Genomic DNA, 14873 nt, shown 5'->3' with positions numbered 1-14873 from the left:
AAGAACGGATGTAAGGTGCAGCGAAAAGTGTTCCCTTTTAGAAATTCCTCAACTTTTATAACCCCTTGTGAATTTTGCCCTTGTATTTCTATTGGTACTTTCCCTATCTGATTAAAACTTTGTCATTTTAAAATATTTCTGCCTGAATTTAGTTTAGGATTAAATACTTCATTATACTTATGTTCCACCAGATGCAGCTCTTAAAACTTCCTTTCAGAAGGTTGTGGACATCCTTACCCCAAATTCATCCTTGTTACTGTACAAATCAGCACCTTATTGAGATTATAAATTTTTCCTCATTTCAGGGGTTGGCCATCAAAAGGGTTTGTGAATAGCCCTTATCTGTAACAACTCACAGCAAAGCCAAAATTTCTGACTCTTCAGTGGCGGCCTTCCAATCTTGTATCCCATATGTCATCTTCAATGACACACTAGCCTCACAACTGTAAGTTCACACAGCTGCAAAATTTCATTATGGACTTCATGAAGTAAACACTTCTTGGACTGAAGTCTTTATTCACTAGAAATGGTAGCCGTTAGGCTTTGCACCATTTTCCTTTGTTTCTGGTACTCAGAACATGTAATAAACTTAGTTACATTCTTGTTCTTGTGAAGGGCTTTTCTTAGACAACTGATTGAACACAGTGCAAATAAAAAATATTCTTATTATTGTTGTTGTTGTTGTTGTTATTTGTGATATGAAATCCAGCATATCTATCTTCTTCTTCTTCTTCTTCTTCTTCTTATTATTATTATTATTATTATTATTATTATTATTATTGATTTAAACCCCCTCCTCCCTTTTCTCTCTCTTGTTTTAAACCCAAAGCAGAAATAGAGGCCTTTAGTCAGATCCAATATCTCATTGTAAGTTGTTGTCTAGAAACAGGCCACTGCTTAAAGGTAAAGGTAAATGTCTTTCCCTGACATTAAGTCTAGTTGGGTTGGTGCTCATCTCCATTTCTAAGCCAAAGAGACGACATTGTCCGTAGACATCTCCAAGGTCATGTGTGTTGTGGCTCAGCTGGAGTCTCAGAGTGACTCTGATGGGGATTGTGGGATTCAGGTTTCAGGTGTTCAAGATGATGGGATTCAGGTTCAAGATGACTCAGACCGGAATTATGGGATTCAGGTTCAGAGTGTCCCTGTTGTAAGAGATGAGGAGCAGGGAGGCATTTCCATGGCAGGGAATGGTGGAGATAATACTGAAGCTTGCCAGGTGCAAAGGGAGGATAGCTTCCAGCTAGATAACAAGCAGACACAGGCTGCTTCTAACGAGCTGTCTGGCCTTGACCAAACAACATTTCTAGATCGAGCTGGCCGTTTGGAATTCCGGGTCCGCCGGAGTGTCAGGATAGCAAACAAGAGAGAGGCCAGAGGCCAAAGGAATGCGTTCATGCTATGCAGGGATTATTAGAGGGTGTGCTAAGAGACAAATCTTTGTCAAAAGCAATGTCTTTTTTGGAGTCAAGAAGCGTTCTCTTGCTTTCCTGGATTACCTTGCAGCTCTGTGTATTCAAGTCAATGGGACTTTGTCTTGTATTAATGGAACCTTGTTTCATGCCTAATGTTCTCTTGGATTATTCTTTATAGCCTTGGTTTTGCAACAGTCTTTTGGAACTTTACTTCTGTTTTTAAGAACTAGGTTGTTCTATTTATCTCCTATTTCTTAATAAACTACAAAATACTACAACCTGTGTACAGCCTGGTGTATTTAGCAAGGTGAAGCTAACCTGAGGTGCAATAATGTGGCTGTCATGACTGCATGGAGCACCGTTACCTTCCCACTGGAGCAGTATCTATTGATCTACTCACATTTGCATGTTTTCGAACTGCTAGGTTGGCAAAAGCTGGGACCAACAGCGAGACCTCACCCCACTCCCCGAATTCAAATGCAGACCTTTCGGCCAGCAAATTCAGCATCTCAGTGGTTTAATCCACTGAGCCACCACGGACTCCAGCCCCTGCTTAAGGTAGTTTTAAAAGGAAATTATACAATGTCAAGCAAGACAAAGGTGAATGTATTTGCCAGTCATAATGGCTGAATGCTGCAGCCAGGTTTAGAGGCAATATACTACTGAATGTGAATTACTGGGGAACACCAGCTTTTGTTCTCATTTGCTGCTTGTTACTGATACTCACTGGTTACTGAGAAACTAAAGCCTGAACTAGACAGGCCTTTGGTCAGACTTAAAAGATCTTTCCTTACATTCCTAGGAGAGTACTTTAAATAGTATTCTTCTTAAGTTTGCATTCTGTTGACATTATTGTGGTTGTTTTGTAGCTCTTTGTTGCATTTGGCTGGGTAAGCAATGCAAAAAAGAAAAGAACCATGGATTTAAAAAAAAATCAATGTCATGTCTTCATCCTTTCCAAACGTAATCTTAAGCCCAAAGGTCAACCCCAACAAATTGGTCTTGCAAAATAATTTCTGTGAAATGGAGAAAATGCTGACATTGGCATTTATGTGTGTCTAGGCAAAACTTTGAGGTCTATTCATTTAAATAAACAAGGAAACTATTTTTGCATTCATAATGGAATGCCACAGCAATCAACTCTTTTGGTACAGTTGTTTTTCTTCTTCTCATAACTGTGTGAATAATAGTTTAATCTTAGTAATACTGTAGCTCTTTCCTGAAAAATAAAATAATTTCTCCATCAGCATCCTTCAGTTCCTTTTGCGTAATGTTTACTGTTTGCTCTTTTAGCATGTTCTTTCCTATTTGTTGCAGATGTCACACTGCCAAAAATGCACAAATTGATTTATTCGTAGTTGAATGAGCTGTTGTAGTGTAATCAGTAATTCTAAATGGGCTAAATATAGGAGATGGTGTTTTAGTTATTCTTCTGTGAAGGCAAAAGTTCACAAACCTTCAGAAGCTTAGACTACTGCTAAGCTTGTTTCTATATTGCAAAAGGTCTTACTTCTCAAGTAGTTACAAGGACAAATTGTTGTTATAGACTGCCATAAAGTTGACTGTCTTATGAATGAGAGACCTCTAAGTCACCCTGTCATCAGCCTCTGCTCAGGTTATGCAGACTGAAGGCCATGATTTTTTTATTGTGTCTATCCTTGTGGAATCTGGTCTTCTTCTTTTCTTACTGCTTTCTACCTTACCTAGTAAACCATGTCTTCTCATGGTATATCCAAAAGATGACAGGCTATGTGTTTAAGGTGTATATGAAACATACATGAATTTTTGTGTTTAGATTTGGATCCCATCTTCAAGATATCCCATTATATATGTAAATGAATTCAAAAATTCAGGTATTCAAAAATCCCAAACATTTCTGACTCATTTTGGATAAAATTATGAGAACCTTGAGATGCCGCTTTTTCCTGAATTTCTGATTTAATGCAGAGGTTTGATGGCAAACTTTTATTCCCTGCTTAGAAAGGCAAAGACCAGCTTACCAAGTTTTGTAACATTCTCTGCGGAGTTACCAGTTAGCAAGTGGCTATATAAGATATGTTTCTCAGTGTTTTCTGCTGAACATGCTTAGAATGCTGGAGTATATTGCTGCCAGATGTAGTGTCTGAACAGCTTATGAACTATTGACTTGTGTTAATTGTGATTTCTTACCCCCCCCCCCCCCCACACACACACACACACTTTATAAGTGTGGTTACAATACTTTCTATTCCTAATGTTTAGCATGTCCCCTCTGTATCAGCTTATTTTCCATTTTAGCTTTTTATTGATTATTCAAATGATTGTATAGTGTCTGGGAAACTGACTTGGTAAACTTCTCATACAAACTGAAAACAGGGATAAAGTAAGCCTACTTTTAAAAAATATTTTTAAGAAGTGTAGAGCAAAAGCATGTAACATGGAAGAATTGTCCTCTAATAACGAATAGCAAAAAAAAAAAACCCACTGGGAAAGAAAATGTTAGCATTTTGACCTAATGCATTTCTTTCCGAAGCTCCCAAAATTAACCAATAATAATCCTCCAGTGTTTTGGATGACAAACTATAACCAGATACCTTGGCCATGACCATCCTTTGGCAGAGGGGGAAATATAGAGAGTGAGGGGAAAAGGCAAAGAGAAGATCTACCTACATGAAAATAATGAAAGCAATTAGCAAAAAAATATCAACAGTTAAAAGGAAAGTCCACTGTTGTAGTGTCCTGATCTGGAACAAACAGCTTTTGTGAAGCTTGTAAAGGCGAAACGCCTCAAGCTAGACATGTGCCGCATATTTTTAATCCACCTAGTATGGATGGTATGAAACTCTTTTTCCATAGGAATAATGAACAGAATAGCTATGCCAGGAAATGGAGCCAGCATATGGCTCTCTTGAGAGTGTTACAAGCCAAAATGACACAAACGAGTGATATTTGAAACTTATAAAGAGTCTTGCAGTCCAAAAGTGGAAACTGAAATAAAATGAGATGGAATGGAGAAGCATCATTTGCTTGGCAAGATACCTTTCTGAACATGCCATACAGTAGGCAGATATTTCTGCTTGCCATCAATCACACCGCAGAAATAATCTGCATTACATTTCAGTATTGACATTTATGAGCACTTTTACAGCCACTGGAGAATAAACCAAACACTTTTCATATCACTCCACATCATTCTACCCATATCAAGATAGCCATCCTTTCATATAGATGGATTATAACAGGAAGCTTTTATAGCTGCATCATCCAAGGAAATATTTTCAATGTACTGATTATTTTTATTTAAAATAGAAATTACAGGAAAGGATGGAGACAGTACTGTATCCCCAAGGCTTGGAGACTACAGTCCAAAATGATGCCTTTGCTAGCTTGTGGTCAGTAACAATCAAAAATATTTTAATGTAGACCTCTTCCTTTTCCCTCCCCCCTTTCCTGTTTGCACCTGGGCTGCAGTCAGTTTCATAAGTTTTATCTTTTATTATTAAAGTAATAAACTTACATTCTTTTTTATTTCGTGTCAAAAGCATTGCATAATAAATAAGTTTAAAAGCAATAAAATAAAGGAATCACAAACAGCTAAATAGTTTTAGACCAAAAGTGGGCAACAATAATTGCATTGTCCGTAGCTTTAAACAACTCCTCCTCTGTGCATGTGGCAGGGCATTGTGGGCAAGCATACATACGAGAAGTTGTTTGTTCTGCTCCACAGTCACACTAGGTGGAGGATTCCTCCAGGTAGTGCCACCTTGCCAGGTTATCTTTTGATCTGCCCACTCCGCTTCTCAGTCTATTTCGGGACTTCCAAGTTGCCCATTTTTGGTTAGCCCCTGGAGGCAGACTCTCATGGGGGGCCATCCAGTTGGGATTGCCTGGTTTAACTGCCCAGAGGGACACCCTTTCTGTTGCTGGGGGAACATCAAGAGGAGTGGTGGTTCTCATGAAGCTCCTCCTTGATCTGAGACTACTGGGAGGGGGCTGATAGTCATGCAGTGGGTGGCTTTCGCAAAGTTCGACCTTATTTCTCTCATAGTTAGCAGCAACTTCCCATCACACATCGGGGGGGCAATGCCAGCTAGCTTATAGAGTTTATCAACAGGTGTAGGTTTAAGGCATCCTGTGATTATTCTACATGTTTCGTTCAGTGCTATGTCCACCTGCTTCTCATGGACAGACTTGTGCCAGACAGGACATGCGTATTCAGCAGTTGAGAAAGACAAGGCCAGAACTGATGTTCTTATTAATTGTGGGTCTGCACCCCATGCACTGCCAGTAGGTTTCCGCATGATGTTATTGCGTGCAGCTACTTTGTGCTTGGTGTTCATGCAGTGTTTCCTATATGTTAGTGTTTGATCTAAGGTGACACCAAGATATTCAGGATGGAAACAGTGTTCGAGCTCTTGGCCTTCCCAGGTAACTTTCAGTTTCCTGTTGGCTTCACGGCTACGTAGGTGGAAAGCACGCACTTGTGTCTTGGCAGGGTTAGGCTTCAGGTAGTTATCTTTGTAGTAGCTGGAGAGATCTTTCAAGGCATTAATGAGTTGGCTTTCAACTGTTTCAAAATCTTTCGCTTGTGTTGTTAGGCCAAGGTCATCAACATATATAAAGCTTTTTGTGAGTGGAGGTAGTGGCTGATTGTTTGTGAAGATGTTAAACAAGGTTGGTGCAAGAATGCTTCCTTGGGGTAAACCATTCTTTTGTCTCCTCCATCTACTTTTTCTGCCCTGAAACTCCACATAGAAGCTGTGGTTTTCCAGGAGGGTCTGGACAGTTTTTGTAAAGTCAAAGTCCCAGGTGATATGGTAGACTTTATGCAGCATTTTTCTATGTTGCACAGTGTCATAGGCTGCCATAAGGTCCACAAAAACTGTTCCCTTAATGCAGCTTTTCTCATAGCCCTCCTCGATATGCTCAGTCAGATGAAGAATTTGACCTGTACAGTTTTTCCCTGGTTTGAAACCTGCTTGTTGTGCAATAAACTTAGGTTCGATGACAGGTCCTAATCGATTTAATAGCATCCTCTCATAGACTTTATATAGATGACATAAGAGGGAGATTGGTCGGTAGTTCCTGGCATTGGAGGCATCTTTACCAGGTTTTAAAATGGCAATGATCTTAGTTTTCCTCCATACCCTGGGAATCTTATTTGTGTGCCAAGCATTGATTGTAGAATTTCAAAAGCCAGTTTTCAGCTTTGAGCCACAAATGTTTGATTTGCTCCATCATTAAGTCATCTAGTCTAGGTGCTTTACCAGTTTTACATCGCCTGATAGCTTCTCTGAGTTCTGTCAGGTTTAGAGGAGCTGACAACTGGCGGGTTTCAAGTTCTGGCACCCTGTTGATTTCCATCTTTACTCTACTGCGGTTGGTTTTCCCATTCTGAATTAGCTGGTGAGCTGTCTGGTCTGGTGTCATGCTTGCGTGTCCATAGCTGACCAGAGGGTCACTATCCATGCGTCTCAGCAATTGCCAGGCTTTTTGGCTACTCTTGGACATATCAAGGTTCTCAAGCAGCTCTATCCAGCGGTCTTTCTTAGCATTAGCTATGGCTGTAGATAGTTTTTGGCCTGCTGCTATTTAAATTATTTTAAATGCTATTTAAAAGCATTGCATCACTTTTAAACATAAACTTATATAGTGACTGGGTATGGTTTTGTAAAAAATAATAAATACAGGTATAATTTCGCTTATGTTTTCCTGCATTCTCACAATAATGAATTATGAATCCGTAAGTGAGTTGTGTTATATTATTCATGTTATGAAGTATTGCTTGGTTAGAGGACATGCTAGACTGAGATTGGCCTAGCCTCTACAAAAGACTTCTGTTCCTGGCTACTCGGTCATGCAGTGTGTTTCCTTCTGATCTTAGAGCATCCCCACTTTCCATTTAAATTTCTTTTGGATTATCTGACATGCGGTGCCTCTTTCCTGTCCACTTTAGCTCATCACCGAAAGTATTGCAATGTTTATACATTCAACTACTTGTTTTGATATGTCTATCTTCCCTTGATTCATGCTTCTTACATTCCATGTTCCTATAATACCTTTGTGCAACTGCAGACTTTTCTTTTACATCTCATGATGTCAACTGATGAATACCCTTTCGGCTTGAGTCCAGTTATGTCACTACTCATAATTGCCCTCTGGTGTATTAGAGTATTATTCAGTTATTATTCATTTGTTTGTTTGTTTGTTTGGAATATTAAATAAACAATTCCAGCTTTCTCCCAAAGTAGAACTGAAAAACCTCTTTGAGTCATTTTGGATTGTTTCTTCAATGATTTTGTGATATTTCTAGTCTAGTTATTTTCTCCATATTCATTGGAATATTTAGAATTTGAATGGATGGAATGGTGATTTCTTTCTCCATCGTGCTTTGAAAACAGTTCTAGCTTCTCTTTTAAAAATTCTCGTTTATCTTTTATTGTTGCATTACTGGGGTTGGTCCGCATGTAAGCTGCCCTGAGTCCCTTTGGGGAGATGGGGTGTGATATAAGAATAAAATTATTATTATTGTTATTATTATTGTATGACACAGCAAACAAGATAGATATGCTGGATTATTATTATTATTATTATTATTAAATGATATGTTCCTTGCTAAAAGGTTCTTTCTTAAAGAAATGTGTATGTATGTATGTGTATATATATATATATGTGTGTGTGTGTGTATACACACACACACACACACACACACACACACACATACAGGCAGCCCCCAAGTTACAAACATCCAATTTACAAACAACTCATAGCAGGCCCGTAGCCAGGATTTTGATTCGAGGGGGCGGGGGCTGAGTCTGAGTGAGAGAGGATCTACCCTAATAAACCTTTTGTATCATTATCCCAATACCCCCATGCATATGGGATATATTGAGCATGGTGATCAGATCATGATATGAATAAACATAACAGTTTAAATAACAAATGTTATTTATTTACTTTCATTAACAAAATGTTTAGAATACTTTTTGACTTATTTTTTGCTTTACAGCAACAGTCTTCTTTTCTTTTCCCTGTCCATTTTGTCAATTACTTTTTCTAGTTTGATAGTGATGTCCCGATGAATGGAAATCATTGCTAGTCCACTAAGTCTGTGGTCTGTCATTAAACTTCTAGATACACTTTTCACTCTCTTCATGGTTGAAAACGATCTTTCCACACTGCATGCTGTTACTGGTAGAGTAGCTAACACAGTCAAAAGGGGCACTGAAAAGGAAAGAGTGTGCGCCGATGGCCCAGGCGCGGACAAGGACACCACCGTGCCATGTACTAGTAAGGCCTTCTCGTGGACCACCTTGAGAATTTCGGGGGCTACATGCCTGACTCATAGTTAAGAATAGGGTGAGACAACAGGAAGTGAGAGAAATCAAGCCCTTGGAATGGAAATTCACTCTTGAAAGAGTTATCATGGGGAAAAGGGGTTTCCACTGAAGATTTCTCAACAATCCTTGTTTCCACACTAAGCCCATTTTTTTCAAAACACAATTATCACAGGGAAAGAAAGTAAGATTAAATCGACTGAACTTGGGCACAGACAGCAAAACAAACACCACACGGTGTTAACCCTTCCCTAAGCTAATATTTAGTTGGAGTTACACTTAAAAAGGTACCTGTTTCAACTTACTTACAAATTTTATTTAAGAACAAACATACAGAACTTAGGGACTGCCTGTATTTGCTTTCTCATTGTATTGCTTCCATTACCTCTCTGTTCATTTCTGATGATATCTCCCTTGTTGGTTATCCCTCTTCTTGTTTCAAATTTCCCCTTGATTCCTCATATCCTCTAAAATATTTTTGTGTTTTGTTAATTTCTTTTTTCCCCTTTGAAATGATTACTTTGCACTTAGTATTATGTCTTAGATAATGTCTTTTGAGAAGTGGTCCTGGTGGTTCTTTTTAATTTGATAAATTAGACTGAAATGGCAATAGAAAGATTTCATAAAATTCAGATTTTAAAAGTTGATCAGTATACTTTTTGAGAGTCCTTCATAACACAAATTAATCCAAAATATTTTAAATTGTATTTTCTGTCATTGTTTTAAAACAATGGTACAAATCAGTTACCAGTAATAATCGTAAAGTGTTTCCGTATTGGTAGTAGTGGTATCGTTAAAAACCCAAGTCAGTCATTCATGCCATAATATTTCTTGATTTATTTGTGTGGTTTTGAAACATAGTCAGTGAAAAAAACAAACCAAAAGAAAACCAACTTACCAGTGTTTGAAATGTAGTGCTGAAGGAAGGTTCCGCAGGTACCATGGACTGATTTTTTTTAAAAAAAACCAAATATGTGGGATGTAGAGCAAAACAAGCACGAATCGAAGTTATGTCTATTGCTGCATATAATGTTACTTCATTAATAGAGTCCAAAGCTGAAAACTGGCTTTTGAAATTCTACAATCAATGCCTGGCACACAAACAGATTCCCAGAGCATGGAGGAAAACTAAGATAATTGCCATCTTAAAACCTGGTAAAGATGCCTCCAATGCCAGGAACTACTGACCAATCTCCCTCTTATGTCATCTATATAAAGTCTATGAGAGGATGCTATTAAATCGACTGGGACCTGTTATCGAACCCAAGCTTATTGCACATCAAGCAGGTTTCAGACCAGGGAAAAACTGTACAGGTCAAATTCTTCATCTGACTGAACATATCGAGGAAGGCTATGAGAAAGGCTGCATTACGGGAACAGTCTTTGTGGACCTTACGGCAGCCTATGACACTGTGCAACATAGAAAAATGCTGCATAAAGTCTACCATATCACCCGGGACTTTGACTTTACAAAAACTGTCCAGACCCTCTTAGAAAACCGCAGCTTCTATGTGGAGTTTCAGGGCCAGAAAAGCAGATGGAGGAGGTAAAAGAATGGTTTACCCCAAGGCAGCGTTCTTACACCAACCTTATTTAATATCTTCACGAACGATCAGCCACAACCACCACTCACAAAGAGCTTTATATATGCTGATGACCTTGGCCTTACAACACAAGCAAAAGATTTTGAAACAGTTGAAAAGCAACTCACCAATGCCTTGAAAGATCTCTCCAGCTACTACAAGGAGAACCACCTGAAGCCTAATCCTTCCAAGACACAAGTGTGTGCTTTCCACCTACGTAACCACGAAGCCAACAGGAAACTGAAAGTTACTTGGGAAGGCCAAGAGCTCGAACACTGTTTCCATCCTAAATACCTTGGTGTCACCTTAGACCGAACACTAACATATAGGAAACACTGCATGAACACCAAGCCCAAAGTAGCTGCACGCAATAACATCCTGCGGAAACTGACTGGCAGCGCATGGGGAGCAGACCCACAAGTAATAAGAACATCAGCCCTGGCCTTGTCTTTCTCAACTGCAGAGTATGCCTGTCCTGTTTGGCACAAGTCTGCCCATGCAAAGCAGGTGGACATAGCACTGAATGAAACATGCAGAATCATCACGGGATGCCTTAAACCTACACCTGTTGATAAACTCTACAAGTTAGCTGGCATTGCCCCTCCTGACGTGCGACGGGAAGTTGCTGCTAACGGTGAGAGAAAAAAGGTCGAACATTGTGAAAGCCACCCACTGCATGGCTATCACCCTCCTCCCACCAGACTCAAATCAAGGAAGGGCTTCATGAGAACCACCACTCCTCTTGATGTTCCTCCAGCAGCAGCAAGGGTGTCTCTCTGGGAAGCTAAACCTGGCAATTCTAACTGGATGGCCCCCCAAGAGGGTCTTCCTCCTGGGGCAAACCAAGAATGGGCAACTTGGAAGTCCCTGAACAGACTCAGAAGTGGAGTGGGCAGATCAAAAGACAACTTGGCAAGGTGGCACTACCTGGAGGAATCCTCCACCTTGTGTGACTGTGGAGCTGAACAAACAACTCAGCACATGTATGCTTGCCCACAATGCCCTGCCTCATGTACGGAGGAGGAGTTGTTTAAAGCTACAGACAATGCGGTTGCTGTTGCCCGCTTTTGGTCCAAAACTATTTAGTTGCTTGTGATTTCTTTTTTTTTCTTTTTTCTTTTTTCCCCATTATTTGAAATGTATTTGTTGTACAATGCTTTTGACACGAAATAAATAAATAAATAAATAAATAGAGTTATTTACAAAGCACTCTAAAAGTATCAAACATCTTTTCTGAAATCTTTTTCATTCTTCTAAACACCTTAGAAAATAATGAAAATTAGGACTTGCCTGAAGCCACCCAGAGTTTCTAACACTGCTAGGGTTTCAAATTCATATAATTAGTGTCATTGTATGCATGAACACTGGTGTGTGCTCATTATGAGTCACATAGTCTATGAATGTTTTTCATTTTGAGAACTGTACAAGTAGAAGACTACATCCAAATTAAATTATTATTAATATTTTGGAGTATTTAATGTAGAGATTGAGACTAATAATAGCAATATACAAAGATTTTTGAAATGATATCTATTTAAATTTAAAATGTTAACTGGAATGCCTGATGAGAGCCAACATGTAACTTCAGCAAATACCTATTTGTTTGCTAGTCCTCCATAATCCCAATTAATTGAAGTTGTGTCTGAGACTCTAGGGCAGATGTTCTGAGCTGTAACACCCATCAGTTCTGTTTAAGCACAGCTTGTCTTTTAAGTGCAAAAGTAGGTCAAGTGAACATTGTTTATATTGTGCAGCTTTTAATAATCTAGTATAAATATATTATAAAGTTCTCTGAATATACTCCTTTTTGACAGCATTCAGCTGAATTTAGCTACAAAGGGGTGTATGAGGGAAAGTATGGGCAAATGGGGTGGTACACAATACAGAGGTACAGTCCAGCTTTCATAGCAAATGCTTATAAGTGTAAGAAAAAAGCCAATGGGATTTTGAGCTGCATCAAAAGGAGTATAGTGTCTAGATAGACAGAAGTCATTGTGCCCTTGTATTCTGCTTTGCTTAGACCTCATGATAGCCATGTATAAATATGGGAAAAGTTGTCATAAGGAAGAGGAAGCAGGCTTGTGTTCTGCTGCCCTTAAAACTAGGACACGGAGCATTGGGTTCAAATTACAGGAAAGAACTTCCTGACCATACGAGCTGTTCAACAGTGAAATTCTCTGCCTTGGAATGTGCTGGAAACCTTTAAACAGAGGCTGGATGGCAATCTTTCAGGGATATTTGATTGTGCTTTTCCTGTATGGCAGGGGGTTGGACTAGATGTCCCATATGGTCTTTTTCAACTCTATTATTCTATGATTCTATGAATCTATTTGTAATTTAGGTTGTCTGAGACTCTGAAATAATAAACCCTTGAATTTTGAGATTAGACTTCCAAAGGAGCTGCATTTCATGTTGTGGATTAATTCAGAAAAACATAGTTAAAGGAATTATATGCAGAAGTTCCTCCATTTCCAAATAAATGTCCAACATACATATTCTGGGCTGAGAACAATACAGATTTCTCTCTCTGAGCAAATATGCAGTTTCAGGACATATAAAGCAAGGCAGTTCAAATGTCAGAGAAAGAAGACATGAAATAAAACAGGATGGATTATATGTGGCATTCAACCAGTGATAGTAGAATACTAGGATCAGTGAACAAGAAAAAACTGGGTATGTTCAAACCACATTTAAAATTAATCATTTCCTTGAAACTTGGGGGATTTCAGAGTAATGTTCAAGATACATACTTGTCCTTGAGTCTTAACTATGTTGTACCCACTTTGAGCTATGAGGAAAGGCAGTAAACATGTTGTTGTTGTTGTTAATAATAATAATAATAATAATAATAATAATAATAATAATAATAATAATAGTAGTAGTAGTAGTAGTAGTAATAATATCTATAGGCAAACTCTGGCATCTCTTAGTATGCATTTTTGTAATGCTATCCACAAAATATACAAATAGCATTTTTAATTAAAATGATAAGTGGGGAAAAGCGCTAGAGTTGCAAATTTGAATATAGCACTTTATCATGTGGACTGTCCTAAGTACGATTTTATAAAAGGACAGCGGAAACATGTGTTGCATAACAAGTTTGGCTGTTATATAGTTTCTTAGAATACCAAATGCTGTGATTATAGAAATATTTTCCTGAGCAGTATGTACAACATAATGTTACAAGAGTATATCAGAAATATTTTTCAAACGTTTTAAAATGTGTATATGCTTATTAGTAGTAATCTATACAAGACCAAAAAGCAACTTATTACCATTTCCATGTGTTCCACGCCTTCTGCCAATATCACTTAGCCTTCATTTTGTTTTGAAAATTAAGGTTTCCTACGTATAATATTTTTTCATGGTATTATCTGTCCTGATACACAGCTCAAAACATGTCACATATTTGCTGGACTTTTACGGTTTGTTGATTCTCTTCCTTGCCATTCATGTTTCTTGAAAGCTTACTTTTAATGAGCTAGTTAGTGCTACAGAATAGGTTCCTGGACACCTTAACCTGGATAGTGTGATTAACTAGAAACAATTCATAATTATTCCAGCATGAAGTGCATGAGTGTATATTAACCTGTTTTATATCAGATTTTACTAGTACTGTAGTTGTAAATGGGAGAGATTTCTCCTTGTTCTTTGATAGCAGCTAGCTGATCTGTTAAACACTCTTGAATAAATCATAAACATAAGAAATGACTATTCAAAGAATGATTTTTTTAAAAAAAAAACTTTAAATGAATTACCACAAAGAGAACCAAATCCCAATGTGTGTAACTGTACATAAGCCGAGATCAAAATTGTGTGTTTGTTTTAACTGGAGTACTGTGATAAATCAATCCCTGGAATTACCTCATTCAGAGATTAACCAAACTAATACTTGTTTTATAAAACTGCAGTCTGGGGAAAAACTGGTTGCAAAAGACACTTCTGAATTTCACATGTGTAAACAATTATGTTAGTATTAGCAATTCATGTGCTGTATATCTATCTATTCCTGAAAAAAATATTTATTACATATAAAGATAAAGTAAAATGCTACTTATTTGTCACACTCTTACTTCTATAATGCAAAGAAGTGTTTTGATGACTCTCATCCTGGAATATTAAAAAACAACAACAACACATTTTATTGCTCTTTTTGATTTTGCAGGTTCTTGAGCAATATGAAAGAGAAGGCTTCAACTTCCTAGCAAAGGTTTTTAATTCCTCCCATTCCTTCTTGGAAGATCTCACAGGTCTGACTCTGTTGCACCAGGAGACCCAAGCTGCTGAGGTAGGTGTTTCAAAGGCTGAATACAAAACAGATCAAGTTGAAGATGTTTATATCTTCATTCAGATTTGCTTACATAGGAATAGCTTATTGTTAAGACTAGTACTAACTCACCTTCTAAATAAAGTGCACCCAGATGGAAAATTATTCAATAATTTGTGACCATTCTTGCTTACTGTATATATTTCTGTATATATCAACCTGGATTGATATGACCATGAATAAGTTGAGTGTAATTCCATGGAGAGGTTAAACCAACAATGCCCCAGGCTGC

General features: G+C 38.1%; 1 protein-coding gene across 5 annotated transcripts in view; it reads left to right on the top strand.

The window, feature by feature from the left end:
• The window catches only part of atg7 (autophagy related 7), a 198384-nt gene that overhangs the window by 81636 nt on the left and 101875 nt on the right, over positions 1–14873 (top strand). For 4 of the 5 annotated variants that reach the window (XM_062969991.1, XM_062969990.1, XM_062969989.1 and 1 more), the window contains exon 17: positions 14480–14602. In XM_062969991.1, the coding sequence (XP_062826061.1) occupies positions 14480–14602 (123 nt within the window). Of the gene's footprint in view, positions 1–1839; positions 1974–14479; positions 14603–14873 lie in introns of those variants that run through there. The other variant, XM_062969992.1, reaches the window with a different exon arrangement.

This window comes from Anolis carolinensis, chromosome 2 (genome assembly GCF_035594765.1).
Source record: "Anolis carolinensis isolate JA03-04 chromosome 2, rAnoCar3.1.pri, whole genome shotgun sequence".
NCBI classification, from domain to species: Eukaryota; Metazoa; Chordata; class Lepidosauria; order Squamata; family Dactyloidae; genus Anolis; species Anolis carolinensis.
This window is presented reverse-complemented; position numbering and strand designations above follow the sequence as displayed.